The 23,065-nt window shown below is 38.3% G+C and overlaps 1 protein-coding gene across 3 annotated transcripts in view; it reads left to right on the top strand.

Moving 5' to 3' along the window:
• Positions 1–23,065, top strand: part of CCDC141 (coiled-coil domain containing 141) — a 204,310-nt gene that overhangs the window by 88,443 nt on the left and 92,802 nt on the right. For all 3 annotated transcript variants that reach the window (XM_079923846.1, XM_079923844.1, XM_079923845.1), the window contains exon 7: positions 13,590–13,784. In XM_079923846.1, the coding sequence (XP_079779972.1) occupies positions 13,590–13,784 (195 nt within the window). The remainder of the gene's footprint in view (positions 1–13,589; positions 13,785–23,065) is intronic.

The following is a 23,065-nucleotide window of genomic DNA, read 5'->3' as shown; positions in this document are numbered from 1 at the left end:
CTTATGGGTTAATTTAAAGCTTAGTGAACCATATGCTTTCATTTCCAAGAGAAATTTAACTGAGAGAGTCTCTCAGAATGTTTATGCTCATCTAAGAAGGGGATGAGTTCAGAAAATCTACCTGCTGTCACCTGCTTATGAAACCTTCACCAGCTCGTTAAGTTTAAATGCTTAGAAAAATTTTTCTTTTTAGTTATGACTTTTATAAAAATTCTTCATATATATTCTTTCCTTTTCTTTTTCCTCCTACTCCTCTTCCTTTTCCTGCTTCTCCTCCTTCTTGTCATTTGTCAGCCCTTAAATAAAAATTCCCACAAAGCATGGCTTCTTGTAGTTGCTATCACAACTCAAGGTAATATTACTATGATAATAATAATAGTGAAGTTGAGTCTTTGAGGTGGACACCTAAAAAGACATTTTCTTATGTCTTAATCCAGTCACACCTTAAATCCCTACAACCTTCCTGTGCTACTCTTTAGCGTCCACTTGGTGGCATTCAGTGCAGTGGCCTTAGATTTCTGTGACATTCATTACTCCAAAGGCCTTTACTTCAGTTTCCCACTCCTGTGGCCACACTTGTGTCCATGGTATCACCCAAAAGTGCTCTCATTTCCACCCCCCTTTCCTTTCACCTTTTCCTGGTTTCCCTCCTTGTACGATTCAGCATGGACCAAGGCTATTTGTGAGTAAACTCAATCACCCATTGTCTCTGTTTCTTCCTAATTCTCAAAGAAGATGAAACAATTAGCACACTTTTTCTGATTAGATCTATTTAAAAAGCAAATGATCTATTATCAATTAGCCTTACAAATTCTTTTCTTTATCAGCCATTAATTCCCTATTTTGTCCCCATAACAACCAGTACAAAACTTTCAGGCTCTTTTAAAATTCTCAACCAGGCTTTAACGTAACTTCACAGTCACTTAGTCATTCAAAGCGAAATCACTTGACTCTTTTCTTCTCTGTCCTTTTTTGTCTCTTTTTCACTTTTCTTCTCCCAGTGTGTTTCCCATTCCCCTCTGTTCCAAATTTAAGCTTTCATCCATTCTTCTAAGTCCTACCTTTTCCATCTCTTCATTTTGTATCTCTCTTCATTATTTTTTTAATAAATTTATTTAGTTAGTTATGTATTTATTTATTTCTGGCTGCATTGGGTCTTCGTTGCTGCATGCGGGCTTTCTCTAGTTGTGGTGAGCGGGGGCTACTTTTCGTTGTGGTGCACGGGCTTCTCATTGCGGTGGCTTCTCTTGTGGAACATGGGCTCTAGGTGCGTGGGCTTCAGTAGTTGTGGCACGCGGGCTCAGTAGTTGTGGCTCACGGGCTCTAGAGCACAGGCTCAGTAGTTGTAGCATACGGACTTAGCTGCTCTGCAGCATGTGGGATCTTCCCGGACCAGGGATCAAACCCGTGTCCCCTGCATTGGCAGGCGATTCTTAACCACTGCGCCACCAGGGAAGCCCCTCTGTCTTCATTCTTAATACCTCATTTAGTCTCTCATAAAATAGAAAACATAAACATTGCTTCTCAACCCTTAAAACACTATTCTACCTTTTTCATGACTAACAGGCTGATTTGTGTCTACCAACATTTATATGTTAAAGTCCTAACCCCCAGTGTCTCAGAATGTGATCTTATTTGGAAATAGTGTTATTGCAGATGTAATTAGTTAAGATGGGGTCATCAGAGTGTACCCTAATTCAGTATGACTTATAAAAAGGAGAAATTTGAACACAGAGGCAGACACCCATAGAGGGAAGATGATATGAAGAGACAAAGGGAGAAGACAGCCATCTACACGGCCAAGAGAGGTGCTTGGAACAGGTTATATCCTCACAGCCCCAAGAAGGAACCAACACTGTTGATACCTTGATTTTAGACTTCTAAAATCTAAATCAGAGGACTGTGAGAGGATAAATTTCTCTTGTTCAGGCCACTGACTTTGTTGTACAGATGTCCCTCAGTATCCTTGGGGCATTGGTTCTTCCAAGACCCACACAGATACCAGAATCTGTGGATGCTCAAGTCTCATAGTCAGCCTTCCATATCCATGGTTTCCCCATCCACAGAGTCAACCAACCACAAATCATAAACATAGTAGTATATGTATTAAAAAAAAAAAAAACCTGTGTTTAAGTTGACCCTTGCAGTTCAAACCCATGTTGTTCAAGGGTCAACTGTACTTTGTTACAAGAACCCTAGGAAATGAATACAACTACTTCATTTTCTGCCTCCCTGGCCTCCCCACCCACTAATCCTTTACCTGCATTAGGAGAAGCTGCTCTTTCTCAAGTAACAAATGACTTGAAGCTTGGCCTCTGAGACACCACCTTCTCTGGTTCTCCCATCTGTCTGATGGTTCCTGGCTCCTTCTAAATCTCTTTCAATGTCATCTCTTCCTCCAGTCTCCCTTTACATGAAATGCTTAACCTTTGGCTCTTTTCTCTTCTCATTTCATACTTTGCTCATGTGGAGTTATCCAATCCCACAGTGATAATATAGGTTTTATCTTAATGATTTCTAGACCTAAAGATCTCCCTCTTGTCAACTCCAGTCTTCTTTTTAGAAGTTCCTGTGGAAGATTGACTTATAGATTTCTTACCAGCACTTTAACTCAACTAAAATTATTCTCTCCTCTAAACCTTCCCCCATTTTTCTTTCTTGGCTAAAGAAATTGCAGCCCTTCAGTCACCCAGATTAGAGACCTCAAAGTCACATTATTCTTCCTCTCCCCTCACTTCAGATCATCTCTCAAATTTAGTCAATTCTTACCTCTGTCTCCTTCTTGCCTTCTCATCCCAGGCCTACTACTTTAGTTTCTCAGAATCTTTCACTAGGTCCACTACAATTACATTGTGTAGTACTATGAATCTGAGCCTACAAATTATAATATTTGTATGAAATATTGCTGGCTTGTTTAAAAAACTGCTTTTTAGTCAACTTAAGCCTGATTCTGAGCTCCCACCATATGACTGGCGACACATTCAATCTGTCATTGTTGGAGCCCCTTTCCAGGGTTCTGTGAATGTGCCTGGGTCCATATAGCACCACAGCACTGGGGAAGCCACTGTGGTCATCAATTCACTTGGCTTCCCTCTGAGGCAATCATTGTCTCAGCCTGTATGGAGGCCACAGTTTCAGTGGCTCTGCTGCTTCTGTGCCTGTTTGAGGTGCCAGGCCTGTCTGACTTCCAGTCTCCCTGGAGGGAATACACAGCCGTCCCCAGGGAAGCCGTGCGTGTCTTCATGGCACTGCCCTGAGAGGACCCTGCATCTCCTCCACACGCCTCACCTCACATCCAGGCTTCTCTCCGGCACCAGCCAGATCTCCCTGTCTTCGTATGGCCCTCACCTTTATCTCCTTGTCATTTACCACATCTCTCATAATGTCTTTATTGGACTTAGTCTTTTTACAAAAGGCAGGAGGGAAAATGACTTGCAGATAAGTTCTGCTTTTGGTCTTAATATAAACTTCACTAAGGCAAGAGGGGCATAGAAAATAATTGACTTTCTTCTTGAAACAGGGCAGATAGGACAATATAGGAAGAACACAATAAATTATCCTGCCACACGCCTAACTGGCATCTGGGCCTCCTGTCTTTCTGTTTTGCAGTTAATCATTTATGACGTCATCAAAGTTACCTTTGGACAAGCTGAGACTAGGCCAGTTTTTTCTCAAGTATCTCCTAAAATGCCCTTTGGATACAAAATAAAATACAGACTCTTGTGACTTTTAAAGCCCCCCATGACCTGCCCTTTGCCTGCCCCCAAGCCTGTACGTCTCCGTGAATCTAAGCTTCCTTGGTCTGCTTATCACTCCCATGCATACCACAGACTTTCTCACCTCTGAGACTTGGGTTAGTTGGACCCCTCACAGAGAATCTCTTTTCCCCTATTTTCTTCCTCTTCTTTTTCAAAGTTAGTTGCTAATTATAATCTTAGAGTTGACATGGGAAGAATAAAGCTAAAAAGCAGGCAAGCCTGAGGTCACAATTTGGTTACTAAGGAGGAGGGAGGAGTAGAAGTCAGAGCAAAGTGTTAGCAACTGAGACAGAAAATCTAAGCAGAAACAGAAGCCGTGGACAGAATTTGGTATGTAGTTCAAGATTGGACCGGACAGAAACTGGCTAAGAAGCAAAACAAAGCACCCACATTCAGGATGTCTGGATAATATTTTGAGGTCAGTACATTGGGCAGAGAGGGTCTGTCTAAAGCTCTGTGTATCTACTTCAGCCTAGGGAGTGATTTTAGTTGATGATCTATAGGCTCAGCATTGGTCCAGATTCCTTCTCTGAAATGGTTGTTGATCTCTCCAGTACTTGTCTTTCCCTTCTTAGAGTGTTGCTTATTGCTCAGTTAAAGCAATTAATGCCTTCCTAGCATTTCAGTAGTTCACATGTCTGATTTCCCCACAGCTGTGAAATTCTAAAAAACAAGGGCCATGATGTATTCATTTCTGGATTCCCCGTAACACCCAGTAGATGGGTCTGGGACATGAGTTAAATGCAGCTAGTGTTAGTTGGGTCAGTGTATGACTCCATTGGACAGGAACCTGGCAAAAAAATGTTACCCTGAGTCAGCCCTGGCTGGACTTCTAAACTGCTGTTCATAAGTGACATTCAGTTTGGCTAGGAAGTCATGCGTCTCTCTGTCTACTGCATGGTCATCATCGAGACTACACACTAAACACAGTTCTATGGGAACTCTCCGGATTCTGAGGCAACAGAGAAATAATGGGCAAAATTTCGTGATGGTGGACGCAATGCTGCAGTTCTCAAGTGTTAAGAGGAAAGCAATCTATTCACACTAATGTGTGAATGTCTGCCAACTTCTTAACCATCCTTGACTTCTGTTTTTCTTTTTTCTTTTCTTTTCCACCACCCCACCGCTGATTTTTGGAAGTGAAAGTTTTATTAACCCAAACACAAGAATGCAATTTCAGGTAATGTTGAAAAGTAAAGTGATCTGCAGAGTGGCCAAAGCCAACACTGCCTCTGAGTTGCACCTGCTGTTAAGGATAAAGCACCACAGTACTTTCTCTTCTGAAGCTGCACAGTTGCACACTCCCATGATGGTAACAGGGTGTTGACGGGGAGTACAGGCACAGAAAGGGTGATGCAGGCTGTTTGGATTCTTTGTAAACCTGGTAGTTGTATACAGGGATTCCCTGCATCATGAATCCAGAGATTTAAACTTTTTCTTTTTTCAGTTTTATTGAGGTATAATTGACACAAAATTGTAAGCTATTTGGAGTGTTTATCATAATGATTTCATATATGTATATGTTGTGAAAGGATTTCCCTCCATCTAGTTAATTAACACATCTATTACCTCACATATTTATCTTTGTGGATATGTAAATTTCAGTTATATAGTACAGTGTATTCCCTTAGTAATTTCAATTATATAGTACAGTGTTAACTCTAATCACCACGTTTTACATTAGATCCTCAGAACTTATTCATCTCATAGATGAAAGTTTTTACTCCCCAACCAATGTCTCCTTATTTCCTCCACCGCACAGTCCCTGGAAATCACTTTTCCACTCTGTTTCTATGAGTTTGACTTTTTTAGACTCCACATCTAAGTGATGAAGAGACTTAAAGTTTTTTCTTCACATATTCAGTAAGCCCCTGAGAACCCAGACTGAGAAAGACAAAAAGGAACTGCTAACAAGGGGGCTTTTAGGGGGTAATCAGAAAAGGTTAGACACATCTCACTTTGTATGAGTTATCACAAGAAACAGTAAAGGGAAATTGTTTGATGTCACCAGTATGTTTTACCCGAACCCTCACATTTTGAAAAGTAGTGTCACTTCTCACCTATCACTATGCAGTACTTTTGAAAACTGAGTGTGTTGAATATGTTACTGGCTTGACACCATTTCTTTGAGACATTCCTACTACCTGGGATTGAGGTGCAACATCACCTCATGGTAGCTGGCTTTTGTAGTCATTTTGCTTCTGCATTCCAGAAACAAGAAGAACCACTGGCTGTGTATGTTACACGCATGTCTGTGCATTTAAAAATGTATTTGAAACTCCTGGGTATTTAGTTTCTTCTTGCTACTTTAGCTTTGGGATCTTATTTTCCTTATAGGCAACTTGAAGCCTTTATTCTTCATAGTCCTTTAAATAGACTGTTCCAGTCTAAAAGGCTTAGGGCATATTTGGGAGGAATCTGTGAGAGTATTTGCTAATGGAATGTCAGTTTGTGAGTGTGTGTGAGTGTGAGTGTGTGTGTGTGTGTGTGTGTGTAGAAGTGGGTGGTGGGTACTGACTTCAGGAGCTTATGCACAGCCTTTCCAGAGAGACAGGCTCAAGAGGATGTCAGCAACTGAATTCTTCTTCTTCCCACTCAAAATCTCTTCTGCCTAGTTCTTCATATCTCAGTTAAGGGCAACTCAATCCATCCAGTTACTCAGGTGAAAAGAGTCTTGATTCTTCTTCCTCTTACTCATAGGAAATCACCTGGGCTGTGTCATCTGAGTAGATCCAGAATATCCTGTCATTTCTCATGACCTCCACTGCTGTCCTGGGGAATGACCTACCTCCATCTTTCCTGGCTAATTGCAGTAGCCTCCTCAGGAATCACTGTGCATGCATCCCTGCACCCCTCCACCAGCAAAGTATTCTCAAACGACAGCCCTGTACTTTTATTTATTATTATTTTTTTAAAGTTATGTCAGACCCTATGCCCCAGACCTTCCAACAGCTTCACACTTCTCTCAGAATAAAAAACTTCAGTGTTTACAAGGCCCTGCCTCTGGATCCTCCCAGTCTGCCCCCACCGTGGCCCTCTTACTGCTTCTCCCCCTGCTTCCTCCGTGGCATACTCAGCTCTACCGCGCTGTGTCCTTGCTGTTCCTCCACCCAAGCAGGAAAACTCCCACCTGGGAGCCTTTACTCTAGCTATGCCCTCAACCTGGAAAGTTCTTTCTCCAGAGATCCTCTTGGCTCATCCCCTCACTTCCTGCCCATCTTTGCTCAAATCTCACTACTCAGAAAGCCTACCCTGACCACCATATTTAATACTGCACGCAACTCCCGCCCTGCGTGGCACCTGAGAGTCCCCTAACCTGCTCTACTTGTCTCTATTCTACAGTGTGGTCATCTTCAAACTCACCAGACAATGTACTGATTTACCATGTTTATTGGTTATAAACAAAATAAAATACATGGTGCACCACCACCGTCACTAACACTGGAGCTAAATTCACTGGCCTAGATGGTGTATTTAGAAGAATACTTGGCATAGACTAGACCTGCCAAATACATAGTTGAACAAATGACTGCCTCATAATGTTTATTGCTCTTATAAATGGGATCTTTATTAGAAAAGATAATTGGCTATTGTTGCTATCTAGGAATGTTATTGGTTTTCTTACATTGATCTTGTACATAACAACTAAAAGTCATTGTTCTAATCTATATCTGATGTTCCTTATGGGTAAGATATACAGATACCCCCTTCCCAACTTAATCTGCTTGACTTAGGGAAATCTTCATAAGAAGTGAACATCAAAACCTAGTAATTCTCCCCATGGTTGAATTACATGTTGAGATCCTGAAGATATCTCCAACAGATTCTCTAGAAAATTAAAAAGTAAATCTTTTGATGACATTAATATAAACTGCAATCACCTAGTCAGCCAGTGGCACACTGATTGTAGGCAAATTGTGTTAGATGAAAATAATTTGGCCAGCTAGACTTTATTAATTTTGATTTAAAAATTGGAAACATCAATAGCCCCCAATCTGGCTCTACTCCTTACTTAATCAACTTGAAGAAAATGTGATTAAGAGGAACAAAAATCTAAGAAAAACAAGGGCAAGACACTAAAGAAAAAATAGTGATTCTCAGAAAACACAAATCTTGGGACAATTTCTTCCCGACTTCCTGTGTAATTAAATTTTTATCCAAAAACTATGTTGAACCAAGGAGGAAGAAATAAATGTATTTCTGCTCCAAACGTTATTTTGAAGACTTGCTTATGAGTGTAATTTGTTATGATTTTATTTGATTTAAAAAATTTATTCTGCCACACATCCTTTTGCTTCAGTATTAGCAACAAGCACCCTGCTCTGTGTGCCTGAACCACAGGCTCCACTTGGTGGCCAAGCACTGAACAGAATAAAGGAAACAAGAAGCTTCCAAGCCATGTTTTTTCCTGCATCTTTTGGAATATTTGAATGGACTGAGAAGAAAGAAAGCAGCAACTATTATTCAAAGATTGCTTTGGTGACATCTGTCGTTTCTGCTGTAAACTGTCGGTCCCAAATCCAGTAGGGTAATTATGGAAAATATAGCTAAAAACCCAAATTTTAGTAGGGCCTGAAATCCAGGAATTTGAAGCACAGCCAATCCACCGTTGAATTTACATCTGATTCACTAGAGAAGCCGAAGCATATGTGAAATGGTGGTGACTCTTTCTGCACTGCAGAGAAGTAAGGCTCAGGAAAGCAAAATGCCCTGCGGGAGGCCACTTACTAAGTTTGGAGTAAAAAGTGTATTTCCATTTCTCTGCTCTTGCCCACAGGCTCTCCTTGATTCAGTAGCTATGATTTCTTCCTTATGGCCGGGAAGCGAAACACCACAATTCTTTCATCTCTAGGTGATACACAAAATCACAGTTCTTCCGTTTGCAGTCTGTCTGTGTCTCTGCTGAAATGCACCACAGTGAGGGCAGAGTTCAGATGGCCTGTGGACACTGAACTCGGTACTCATCCAAGAGTGAGATGACCCTTGCTTTTATGTATGTCGGCGAGAAATGCCTGGGAAAGGAGCACAAGAAGTAACTGTGGCCCAGCTGGCCATCCAGCTCGTCATGATCAGAGACTTTCAGCTTGTCAAGGGCTCACTGCCACTCTCCAAAAGCGTAAACATCTCTTCTCAAAAATTTTCTGCTCAAAGTAGACTTTCAAATATTCTCTGATTAAAATCGCCAGGTTTATTTTTGTTTGTCCCATCTGTTAATGCAGTCATGTAAAATTCTATGATTTGCTGTCAGTGAGTTAATTCTCGGTGCTGAACCAAATGGGACTGTAGACTTAAAAGACTGAACGAGAAATGAGCTATATCTAATGAGATGTCCTCCAAAGCGGCCATGTCCTGCACATGAGCCAGACACATGCTTCTGCCACATGTGATTTGGGCCAGTCATCTCCACAACTGATAGTTTCTTAGCAGTTTATAAATATGTTCCCTATTGTTTCTTGTCCATCTTCTCCCACTTAAAAATTATATTCTGAAGTCAAATTTATAAGGAAAATAATTTACCACGTGGTACTGGGTCATTTAAACACACCCCATCCACTTCATCAGGGAAGTGAATAAAGGCTTACTAAACATATTGGGAGTATTCTGTTTCTTTTCCATTGGAGTAGCTAATATTTTTTTATTTTTTAAATTGAATGGCTGGATAATTTTTATACCAATCCATAATTTTATTTGAAAAGCTAACCTGGGACTGTTAAAAAAAAAAAAAGTGGGGGGGAGAAGAAACGGTTTTCGCCTTCTTGTCTATCAGTGCTAATCCTCTTAAAAGTACCCTTAAAATCAAGGGATGCAAGAGAAGCTCCATTTCCTCGGCAAATGGAATACTGAAAGGTACAGTTTAAAAGGGTTACTACTGTGAGTGAAGAAGGAAAGTAATGGAGTGACCTGTGGACACACCCTGAGCCCAGGAACACACAGTGCCACACGTCTTTATTGTCTCAGAGATACACAGGTCCATCTGTCAAACTGAAAAGCCAAGGAAATGGCAGTCTTTGGCTTTCTGCTGGTGGGGACAAGTACTGGAAATATTTTATTGCAAAGTGACTGAAACCGAGTCAGAGGTTGAATACTTAGCAGGCAGACAGCAATGGCTTAGAGAAAAAGGAACAAGATTTTCTCTGTTGGGCTCCTCCAGCCTGGACAACAGGGACAACTAAGTTTTTTAAACAGCATGCTGGATTCAGATGACTCTGGAAAGTTTTGTCTCAAAAATAAAATAGGCGAAGCATCCCCAAAGAAAAATGGCTGGGGAAATATGTCATCAGAACGGTATGGAAGCGCATCAGAAACTGCCTATAGATTGCCCAAAGAAAACAGAACCAATTTTCTGAGAAGATTGCATAGAAATATTGAGTAGACCTAGCTTCATCTACTGCCTACAGAGTTCATTTGAAAATGTAATTAAAAAGACTGGGGATAGAGAATAAGAAAAGATAGGAGGCACAAAATGGTCCTTTACAGTTTCCTTGGAAGGTCACAGTCCACTTTATATAACACATTATGAAGCACAAGGTTACAGTGGGTTTTCAAAGACTTGGCTCTACTCCAGAAGTCTCTCTTTAATATTGTTTGCAAAATTTATACTAAAGGCAGATTTATGAACTCTGTTAGAGAACAAGTATTTCTCTTCTTATTCATAGAGAAGAACTTTATTATTTTGGTCCAGTTGCAAAATATAGCTTGAGTTTGACTGTAAATTCTCAGTTATATATGTAAGGCATTGTGTTTATTTAGAAATAATAAGGCTTCTAATTTCAAATCAGAAAATCCCAGGGTCATATAAGGACTTTTATCAGTTTCAGGTCTTATCCAGACCTTATGGAAGTTTCATGTCTGTAATTCTAAGTTAATGTGTTTAATCTTTCTGTGGTGTAAAAAGCACTGTTTATCACCTCTCTGCAGAGCTGAGGCCAGGATACTGGTTGAGAAAGCAGGTTCTAGAGTCAAACTACCTGAATTTGAGTTCTGGCTCTTTCACCTACTAGTGTTGAGACCTTGGGCAAGTTCTTAACCCTTCTGAGCCTCAGTTACCCCATCTGTAAAATGAGGATAATAATAGTTCCTACCTTGTAGGGGTGTGGTGAAGATTAAGTGAGATACTATATGTAAAGCATTTAGCACAGTGCTAGCATACGGGAGGAAGAATCAACCCTTACGCTCTTGCAGACAGTTAAGATACCAACACTGTAGAGTTTAGTTTTGTCCAGAATGAGCACGTAATGGCTGTAACCTATCTCTCCATATCCTAACCTCCTCTCCACTTTCCTTCCCCCAGCTCTCTGGGCCTCCCCTAGTTTCTCCATATTTAAGTGTTCTTCCTCTAACAAGCACAGAAGATTCTGGTCAATGCCAATTTTTTGAAAGAATTACCTGCTTTACTCTATGTCTTCACATATTGAGCATTTCTTACTTGAGTTCATTGAGGATTAATGCCCCACAGATCTTAACAGACAGAAAATAGAGAATGGATCCAAAAGACAGGAAACGGACTAACTGGGTAGCTGGAGGGATTGGGACAAAACAAAAAAAGAAACAAAGACTTGTGAAAGCAAATGAACCTGTAGCTGGTTCAGCTCCTTTTAGCCACAACTGTAGTGTTTCTCAGCATTGTTCCAGCCGGAGCATTGGTCCCCTGAGATGATTAGCAAACAAATGGTTTCTTGGTCAAAGGAGTTTGTCCAAAACGTTTCACACCACGTTTTCCTCTAGGAGTCTCAGTGCATGTTAACATAGTAAAAATTCTAAGAAGTACTGCAGTAAAGAAACCTGCTTTATTTTGCTTATCTCATATTATTGATCAATACATAACACTGACCAGTACATTTGGAGAAGGCTTCCACTATTGTTATTTTAGAACTGGGAAACAGGAATTCCCATAAATAATGAACAAATTTTGGGGCACTAATGAACCATGATAAAACTGACGGGAAGAGAAGTGGGACTAATATTTAGTGAGTGCCTATTAATGTATGCCAGAAATTACGCTAACTGCTTTAGAAATATTTGCTTTTTCCCGATAAGGTTAAAGTAGTGGTTTTTAAGTGGGAGGGATATTTACAGTGCTTTACGAAATAATGTCATGGCACATATTAGCAGTCCTTAAATGGGGACAAATAGCTCTTTAAGAAATGAAGGATCTTGAGAACTCACGTAGCCCATCTTCATGCCTAAGAGTATTGCTTTTGCACTCACTGAGAAATTTGGAGATTCTGGAGTCTCTCTACCCTCAGTTCCCTGGAATGTAGCATTGTATACAAACCTGTGAATAGTCCTAGTTCTGCCACGTATTGGATATGTAACCTTGGATAACATACTCCTCTGAGCCTGTGTCAATACTAGGAAAATAATAACATCTAACCTAAGTTTGTGAGGGTTTTACTTACAAAACATAAGCTCGTAATTGGTGCTCAAAAAAATGCCAATGCCTTAATCTACCATACTTATTCTTGCATCCATTGATGAAAATATTTTTCTCTTACACAATTACTAGAACAGATTCTATGAAGTCCATAAAATAATATGTACAATTTCTATTTTCAGCGTCTACCAACTGTGATTTGAAATGCTACCATTTTGTGTGTATGTACGTGTATTTGTGTGTTTGTAGAAACAGCATGTATTTAATACACTTCATAATGCAGTATATATAAAATTATATAAAATAGCAGTTTATGTATTGTTAAAGAAAAGAACTATATTTTATTCTTTCTTTATATTCCCCAAGACATCTATCCCAGCATGGTCCCAGGTACACAGTATTTAGTTGTCTTGTGAAATAAATGAATGGAAATGATAGCGGTAAATTGCACTAAAATTGTATTATTTTATACAATATAATGTAACAAATGTAACTTAATAATAGGACACTTTGCAGTGGGGAGCAAGCCAGGATGGAGTCAGACTGTGATTTTTTAAATTTGGTGATAAATTTCTGATGCTTTAACAAACAGCATATGCTCACTGCTCAGTCTCAGCTAAGATGGGTACCAGAAAATTTGCTAACAAGACTCCTATGTTAGAGATAAGCATTATTTTATGAAACTAGATCTGTCTTCAGTTCTTTTGCAAGAAATTTGAATTTCCCTTCAAATAAATTGAATGTTAATATGTTTGATTTACTTCAACTCTTATTATTTTCTTTCTTCTCTATTTACTGTTTTTCACCCTCATGCAATAGAAAGTAAAAACCTACCTCTTTTCCTTTGTTGAAATGTTTACAAATCGTTAATAGTGAAACATGGAGAGGTGAAACTGGGGTCAGGATGGAGAGAATACTGCACAATAACAGCTATTAACTTTGTGCAGAGTAACAGGTCTTAATTTCAGTTCTAAGTGTAGGCAGATGCACAAACAACCATATAGTATGAGATTTCCCTTCCTTTCTGGTGCATATTTGCCCACATTGCCAGTGAGAATAAATTGTGGGAGAGAAATGTTTTTATACTTAAATGAATAAAAATAGGTAAAAATGAGATAGAGATTGAAAGACACTGATGACCATATTTTGGGTATATTTTCAGGTATTGTTAAGGGAAATGGCAAGTGACCTGAATTCAGGGCAACCAGACACATCCCAGTTGACCTGCCCCTTTCTACTATCATCCCCTCTCCCTTTTTAACCTCTTTTCTGTGTCCCTTTCTTTTTTTTTACGTACGTCTTGTTACTCAAACCTGGAATGTAGCATTGACTCCTTTATGATTTGAAAATAATGACAGGTTGCTGATACATTCAACACATGTAAATGTCCTCTGAGTCTTACCAGAGATTCCAGAGGGGAGGATGTGTAAAATAAACTGAAGAGTGATCTCTTGTAGGAATGGAATTCCGCAGTGGAGAAGCTGAAGAGTGAGGCACTGGGGATTCTGCTCTCCAAGGAGTATGTGGAGAAAGAACACCTACAGCTGTCTAACCAGAAACTGAATTGGCTTCAAGAGGAATTTGGTCGGCTCATGGTGGAAAGGAAAACCTGGTTAAAAAAGGCAAATGATTTTTTTAACAGCGCGAACAAGGTCAGTGTGAGGTGAAGCTGGTAATTTTAGGTCATCAGGGCAAACCAGTAAGAGACCCATGACTTCAACAGGCTGGAACACGTCACAGAAATCTCGACTCCACTTAGAGTTTCAAAATTGATGGCAGCAAAAAGGAGCTTTTAAAATATATTCCTACTCTGGCCATTATTTTGTACTCAAAACTAAGAGATTCTGTGCTTTGACATGTAAAAGGTCACTGGAAAAAAAAAAAAAAAAAAACAGGAGACTTTTATCTTAGAGCTCTCATTGTTCTGTTTGAGGTGGACATTTGTGCCAACATGGTAGTGTTTCTCCTGGAGGAATGGAATTATCATAAAATATATCAAGGTTAACCCAAAAAAAACCTTGAAACTTTTACCAAAAAAATCTTTCTCTTTTTAAAAATCCTCTTTCATTTATTAGGTGAAGATACATAAGTATTGCAGGCTTTTGGCACATGAACCATAAGGCTCTGGTTGACTGCCCTGCCTTGGTTTGCCTTTTTTTTTAAATTGGAGTATAGTTGATTTACAATGTTGTGTTAGTTTCAGGTGTACAGCAGAGTGATTCAGTTATACATACATATATATCTTTTTTTTCAGATTATTTTCCCTTATAGGTTATTAAAAAATACTGAATATAATTACCTGTGCTATACAGTAGGTCCTTGTTGGTTATCTGTTTTATATATAGTAGGGGGTATATGTTAATCCCAAACTCCTAATTTATCTCTCCCCACACACTTTAAATCAGCCAAAGGGAGATCTTGATTTGGACTGTTTCCAGGCCTTCTTGAGTGGGAGAAGTGCTCTATTTTCATTTAAGATTGATTGTAGCAGGTGGCTCTTACTGCGTGGTACTGTTCATGTGTTCACATCACTTGGGTATCTGAGGATGGCGGTAATGTTTGAAAAAATTTCTGCCTTTCCCAATTGAACATACACCTTCAAACTGCCTTATTGGAATTAATACCTTAAATTTCACTGATGTAAAACTCGGTAATGTGACAGAAAATGAATGGGAACCCACAGAGGGTAGGTATATTGTGATTTGAAGTAACAACATCAGCAATCTGAATACAGTGTCCTGGTAGGTATCAAAATTGTTACTTAATTTTGAATTTTTTACTAATGGGAAACTTGGAAAACTTGAATAGTAAAGTTCCAAAATAGAGGTGGTAGAATTATGGTAGGAAAAAAACACATGTCAAAGAAATATTTGTTCAAATTATTATTGTTTGGGATTTCTTTGTTTTAAGAGAAGAAACACATAGTTTCTGGATCTGTTGAGCTAAGTAAATGGTAAGTGCTGGTTAAATTTCTCTTCAATAGTCCTGATTTTGAATAAGAGATTTTTTTTTTTTTTTTTTGCGGTACGCGGGCCTCTCACTGTTGTGGCCTCTCCCATTGCGGAGCACAGGCTCCGGACGCACAGGCTCAGCGGCCATGGCTCACCAGCCGCTCCGCGGCATGTGGGATCCTCCCGGACCAGGGCACAAACCCGTGTCCCCTGCATCGTCAGGCGGACTCTCAACCACTGCACCACCAGGGAAGCCCTGAATAAAAGATGTTTAAACTTACATTACACTCTCATTCTACAAAATGAGTGGGTCATCCCAGTTAGTTAATGCTGTTTCTAAGGAAAACAGTTATAGAACATGTTGCTATGATAAAATGCTTCCAGCATAAGCCCTATACATTATAGTCCTGCAAAATGGAGAATTTTTCTCTGTCTCATTCTCACTCCCTCACTCTTGCTTCCTCTGCTGTCATTATCTGGTAGCTTGCCAGGGAAATTTTTCTTTTTACATTATTCTTGGGCCTTGAAGGAGGAGGAATGATATCTCTTGCAATAGTAATTTTTTAAAAATTGAAGAACGGAGTGGTTACTTTTTAAAGCTTATATGATAATTAAGGTCAAATCCTAACAAATCCTGTTTCTTAACCCCAAACACTTGACTTCTAGTTCCCGTTTCATCATTTGAATGCCCATGGCATTCAAATTATAATTAGTTCAGTTGGGACATCCATACTATAGAATTCTTTGTAACCAAGTAGTACTTAGAAAGGTTTAGAATTTATTTTCCCTTGTCAAAGCATCAGGGAAATAATTTCCAACTCCAAATCTAAGAATTCAGTTTGAAAGATGATATATACTTTTACCTCAGCAAAAATGGAAGCTGGAGTTTGGAAAGTAGATGTTTAAATCATGACTCTTGAAATGAGTTATTTACCATATTATTAAGAAGCAATAAATGATGAAATAATATAGTAAATAAATCCGTTTAAATTAAAGAAGGAAATTCTTCTCAAGGCTTGTAAATGGCATTTTTCTTTTTGATTTATATTGTAGAATCTCCAAATTTTATAAAGTTACCATTTTACCCCATTCTGGGCATAACACTCATAAATAATCCTAGTTAAAATAAAGCACTGGATTTAAGGTATTAATATAAATTCAAAATCCCTTAAAATATTTTTTTCTAGTCTGAAAGTTTTGTTTTCACTAGTGAAGGAGTATTTTCAGTTTACATCTTCAATTTATCTCCAAAGCACTGAACTTTCCTTTTGAGAATTCACTTTATTGTGCCTTGAGGGCGCTGGGTTTTTCTGATTGTGATCGTCTACATCCTTGATGAAGCCATGCTGCCAACAGCTGTGAGGTGTCTGAGACTTTTCACCCAACTTTCCAGCCAGCAAAAGAGGTAACCAGAGTGTCAAATGTCACATCAGTTCCCCAAGTCCCAGTTCCCCAGGCATTCTTGACACACCAGTAAGATGGGTAGGAGCAGTGGAGACTCGCCCCACACATGCAAATAAGGATGTTAGCACTGTGAAAAAAAAGAGAGCGTCAGGGCTTTAAAAAAAGAAACGTACCTCGAAAACCAATTTCACTCTTGATAAATGGAATCATTTTTTAGCAAACAACGTCTTGTTCCAAATTTGTTAAAGCTAGGTCAATATTCTTCAATTTCTGTGTCAAATGCCAGTGTGAAAAAATGTTAGTGCCATGGGTAATATATGAATTAGTGAATGTAACAGCTTGAGTGTTTTTGCTCAGTAAAATGCAAAACATATGAGTTTTAAGATAACCTTTAACTTTTTAAAATTTGGTTAAAATAAAAAGAAATGAATGTCATAATCTCATCTGCAGAATGGACTACTGTTAGTATGTCTTCCGTATCATATTTATTTCTTTTTCATCCAGATTTTTATCGTATGTTTCTGGTATTTTCTGTTGCAATCATCTGGAAACCCTCCTCTTTTTCCCTTCTTTCCTTTTATTGTCACCTGTCCCTCTCTCTCTACCAATCCTATCAATATCTAGGGATATTGTTATTTACTAGAAAAAAGTCACAATAAGTTTTTAAATTGAAGTTGCTAAATAAGTAGTGTGGCAAATTTATGAGAATAATTACCCTTTTTCTTTACGGATTCATTTATTTAATAAGTATTTATTGAGCAACTACTATGTGTCAGGGACTGTTCTAAATGCTGGAGATATAGCAGAGAATAAAACATACAAAAAAATCGATAAGCCAATGTAATTCCAATATGTGAAATTCAATAAAATATAATTATCACCTAATTGTCCACATTGGCAAGAGTGCCCACTGCCTTTACTTTGTAGTTTCAGGAGTGAAATTGATTACCTTTTAATCCTGCTAGGGGTTAATGATTACCCAAAGCTCAAGAGTCTGTTTCTTACCTAGAGAATGTCTAGTCTTTGGCTTGAGGTGTGACCGTTTGTACCTGGAATGAGCAATAGGTGGCGATGTTAGCACATAGGACCTCAGGAGTAGTGTTGCTACTGATGCTTTTCTTGTCTTTTTTTTAAATTGAAGTATAGGTGATTTACAACATTATATTATTTTCAGGTGTACAACATAGTGATTCAGCGTTTTTGAAGACTATACTACATTTAAAGTTATTACAAAACAATGGCTATATTTGCCTGTGCTGTACAATATATCCTTGTTGCTTATCTGTTTTATACATAGTAGTTTGTATCTCTTAATTTCATATTCCTGTCTTGCCGGTCCCCCTCCATCTCCCCACTGGTAACCATTGGTTTTTTCCTCTGTATCTGTGAGTCTGCTTCTGTTTTGTTATATGCATTCCTTTGCTTAACATTTTAGATTCCACATATAAGTGATAGCATACAGTATTTGTCTTTCTATCTCTGACTTATTTCACTAAGTATAGTACTCTCTGCATCCATCTACATTGATGAAAATGGCAGACTTTCATTCTTTTTATGGCTGAGTAGTATTCCATTATATATACATACCACATCTTCTTGATCCATTCATCTGTTGATGGACACTTAAGTTGCTTCCATATCTTGGATATTGTAAATAATGCTGCTATGAACATTAGGGTGTGTGAATTTTTTCAAAACACTGTTTTATTTTCTTTGGATATATACCCAGGAGTGGGATAGCTGGATCATGCAGTAGTTCTATTTTTAGTTTTTTACTATTTTTTTTACATCTTTATTGGAGTATAATTGCTTTAAAATGGTGTGTTAGTTTCTACTTTATAACAAAGTGAATCAGTTATACATATACATATGTTCCCATATCTCTTCCCTCTTGCATCTCCCTCCCTCCCACCCTCCCTATCCCACCCCTCTACGTGGTCACAAAGCACTGAGCTGATCTCCCTGTGCTATGCGGCTGCTTCCCACTAGCTAGCTGTTTTACGTTTGATAGTGTATATATGTCCAAGCCACTCTCTCACTTTGTCAGAGCTTACCCTTCCCCTTCCCCATATCCTCAAGTCCATTCTCTAGTAGGTCTGTGTCTTTATTCCTGTCTAAACCCTAGGTTCTTCATGACAATTTTTTTTCTTCAATTCCATATATATGTGTTAGCATACGGTATTTGTCTTTCTCTTTCTAACTTACTTCACTCTGTATGACAGACTCTAGGTCTATCCACCTCATTACAAATAGCTCAATTTCGTTTCTTTTTATGGCTGAGTAATATTCCATTGTATATATGTGCCACATCTTCTTTATCCATTCATCCAATGATGGACACTTAGGTTGTTTCCATCTCTGGGCTATTGTAAATAGAACTGCAATGAACATTTTGGTACATGACTCGTTTTGAATTATGGTTTTCTCAGGGTATATGCCCAGGAGTGGGATTGCTGGGTCATATGGTAGTTGTATTTGTAGTTTTTTAAGGAACCTCCATACTGTTCTCCATAGTGGCTGTACCAATTCACATTCCCACCAGCAGTGCAAGAGTGTTCCCTTTTCTTCACACCCTATCCAACATTTATCGTTTCTATACTTCTTGATGATGGCCATTCTGACTGGTGTGAGATGATATCTCATTGTAGTTCTGATTTGCATTTCCCTAATGGTTAATGATGTTGAGCATTCTTTCATGTGTTTGTTGGCAGTCTGTATATCTTCTTTGGAGAAATGTCAATTTAGGTCTTCTGCCCATTTTTGGATTGGGTTATTTGTTTTTTTGTTATTGAGCTGCTTGTACATTTTGGAAATTAATCCTTTGTCAGTTGCTTCGTTTACAAATATTTTCTCCCATTCTGAGGGTTGTCTTTTGGTCGTGTTTATGGTTTCCTTTGCTGTGCAAAAGGTTTGAAGTTTCATTACGTCCCATTTGTTTATTTTTGCTTTTATTTCTATTTCTCTAGAAGGTGGGTCAAAAAGGATCTTGCTGTGATTTATGTCATAGAGTGTTCTGCCTATATTTTCCTCTAAGAGTTTGATAGTTTCTGACCTTACATTTAGGTCTTTAATCCATTTTGAGCTTATTTTTGTGTATGGTGTTAGGGAGTGATCTAATCTCATACTTTTACATGTACCTGTCCAGTTTTCCCAGCACCACTTATTAAAGAGGCTGTCCTTTCTCCACTGTACATTCCTGCCTCCTTTATCAAAGATAACTTGACCATATGTGCGTGGGTTTATCTCTGAGCTTTCTATCCTGTTCCATTGATCTATCTTTCTGTTTTTGTGCCAGTACCATACTGTCTTGATTACTGTAGCTTTATAGTATAGTCTGAACTCAGGGAGCCTGATTCCTCCAGCTCCGTTTTTCATTCTCAAGATTGCTTTGGCTATTCGGGGTCTTTTGTGTTTCCATACAAATTGTGAAATTTTTTGTTCTAGTTCTGTGAAAAATGCCAGTGGTAGTTTGATAGGGATTGCATTGAATCTGTAGATTGCTTTGGGTAGTAGAGCCATTTTCACAATGTTGATTCTTCCAATCCAAGAACATGGTATATCTCTCCATCTATATGTATCATCCTTAATTTCTTTCATTAGTGTCTTATAATTTTCTGCATACAAGTCTTTTATCTCCTTAAGTAGGTTTATTCCTAGATATTTTATTCTTTTTGTTGCAATGGTAAATGGGAGTGTTTTCTTGATTTCACTTTCAGATTTTTCATCATTAGTGTATAGGAATGCCAGAGATTTCTGTGCATTAATTTTGTATCCTGCTACTTTACCAAATTCATTGATTAGCTCTAGTAGTTTTCTGGTAGCATTTTTAGGATTCTCTATGTAGAGCATCATGTCATCTGCAAACAGTGACAGCTTTATGTCTTCTTTTCCGATTTGGATTCCTTTTATTTCCGTTTCCTCTCTGATTGCTATGGCTAAAACTGCCAAAACTATGTTGAATAAGAGTGGTGAGAGTGGGCAACCCTGTCTTGTTCCTGATCTTAGTGGAAATGGTTTCAGTTTTTCAACATTGAGGACGATGTTGGCTGTGGGTTTGTCATATATGGCCTTTATTATGTTCAGGTAACTTCCCTCTATGCCTACTTTTTGGAGGGTTTTTATCATAAATGGGTGTTGAATTCTGTCGAAAGCTTTCTCTGCATCTACTGAGATGACCATATGGTTTTTCTCCTTCAATTTGTTAATATGGTGTATCCCATTGATTGATTTGCGTATATTGAAGAATCGTTGCATTCCTGGAATAAACCCCACTTGATAATGGTGCATGATTCTTTTAATGTGCTGTTGGATTCTGTTTGCTAGTATTTTGTTGAGGATTTTTGCATGTATGTTCATCAGTGACATTGGCCTTTCTTTGTGACATCCTTGTCTGGTTTTGGTATCAGGGTGATGGTGGCCTCATAGAATGAGTTTTGGAGTGTTCCTCCCTCTGCTATATTTTGGAAGAGTTTTAGAAGGATAGGTGTTAGCTCTTCTCTATATGTTTGATAGAATTTGCCTGTGAAGCCATCTGGTCCTGGGCTTTTGTTTGTTGGAAGATTTTTAATCACAGTTTCAATTTCAGTGCTTGTGATTGGTCTGTTCATATTTTCTATTTCTTCCTGATTCAATCTTGGCAGGTTGTGCATTTCTAAGAATTTCTCCATTTCTTCCAGGTTGTCCATTTTATTGGCATAGAGTTGCTTGTAGAAATCTCTCGTGATCTTTTGTATTTCTGCAGTGTCAGTTGTTACTTCTCCTTTTTCATTTCTAATTCTATCGATTTGAGTCTTCTCCCTTTTTTTCTTGATGAGTCTGGCTAATGGTTTATTAATTTTGTTTATCTTCTCAAAGAACCAGCTTTTAGTTTTATTGATCTTTGCTATTGTTTCCCTCATTTCTTTTTCATTTATTTTTGATCTGATCTTTATGATTTCTTTCCTTCTGCTAACTTTGGGGTTTTTTTATTCTTCTTTCTCTAATTGCTTTAGGTGCAAGTTTAAGTTCTTTATTTGAGATGTTTCCTGTTTCTTAAGGTAGTATTGTATTGCTATAAACTTCCCTCTTAGAACTGCTTTTGCTGCATCCCATAGGTTTTGGGTCGTTGTGTTTTCATTGTCATTTGTTTCTAGGTATTTTTTGATTTCCTCTTTGATTTCTTCAGTGATCACTTCGTTATTAAGTAGTGTATTGTTTAGCCTCCATGTGTTGGTATTTTTTACAGATATTTTCCTGTAATTTATATCTAGTCTCATAGCATAGTGGTTGGAAAAGATACTTGATACAATTTCAGTTTTCTTAAATTTACCAAGGCTTGATTTGTGACCCAAGATATGATCTATGCTGGAGAATGTTCCATGAGCACTTGAGAAAAATGTGTATTCTGTTGTTTTTGGATGGAATGTCCTATAAATATCAATTAAGTCCATCTTGTTTAATGTATCATTTAAAGCTTGTGTTTCCTTATTTATTTTCATTTTGGATGATCTGTCCATTGGTGAAAGTGGGGTGTTAAAGTCCCCTACTATGAATGTGTTACTTTAGATTTTCCCTTTTATGGCTGTTAGTGTTTGCCTTATGTATTGAGGTGCTCCTATGTTAGGTGCATAAATATTTACAATTGTTATATCTTCTTCTTGGATCAATCCCTTGATCATTATGCAGTGTCCTTCTTTGTCTCTTCTAATAGTCTTTATTTTAAAGTCTATTTTGTCTGATATGAGAATTGCTACTCCAGCTTTCTTTTGGTTTCCATTTGCATGGAATATCATTTTCCGTCCCCTCACTTTCAGTCTGTATGTGTCTCTAGGTCTGAAGTGGATCTCTTGGAGACAGCATATATATGGGTCTTGTTTTTGTATCCATTCAGCCAGTCTGTGTCTTTTGGTGGGAGCATTTAATCCATTTAATTTTAAGGTAATTATCGATATGTATGTTCCTATTCCCATTTTCTTGATTGTTTTGGGTTTGTTATTGTAGGTCTTTTCCTTCTCTTGTGTTTCTTGCCTAGAGAAGATCCTTTAGCTTTTCTTTTAAAGCTGGTTTGGTGGTGCTGAACTCTCTCAGCTTTTGCTTGTCTGTAAAGGTTTTAATTTCTCCATCAAATCTGAATGAGATCCTTGCTGGGTAGAGTAATCTTGGTTGCAGGTTTTTCTCCTTCAACACTTTCAGTATGTCCTGCCACCCCCTTCTGGCTTGCAGAGTTTCTGCTGAAAGATCAGCTGTTAACCTTATGGGGATTCCCTTGTGTGTTATTTGTTGTTTTTCCCTTGCTGCTTTTAATATGTTTTCTTTGTATTTAATTTCTGACAGTTTGATTAATATGTGTCTTGGCGTGTTTCTCCTTGGATTTATCCTGTATGGGACTCTCTGTGCTTCCTGGACTTGATTAACTATTTCCTTTCCCATATTAGGGGAGTTTTCAACTATAATCTCTTCAAATATTTTCTCAGTCCCTTTCTTTTTCTCTTCTTCTTCTGGAACCCCTATAATTCAAATGTTGGTGCGTTTAATGTTGTCCCAGAGGTCTCTGAGACTGTCCTCAGTTCTTTTCATTCTTTTTTCTTTATTCTGCTCTG

The sequence above is a fragment of the Stenella coeruleoalba genome (genome assembly GCF_951394435.1).
Source record: "Stenella coeruleoalba genome assembly, chromosome: 6".
Taxonomy (NCBI): Eukaryota; Metazoa; Chordata; class Mammalia; order Artiodactyla; family Delphinidae; genus Stenella; species Stenella coeruleoalba.
The sequence above is the reverse complement of the archived record's forward strand: the minus strand, read 5'-3'. Positions and strand labels throughout refer to the sequence as shown.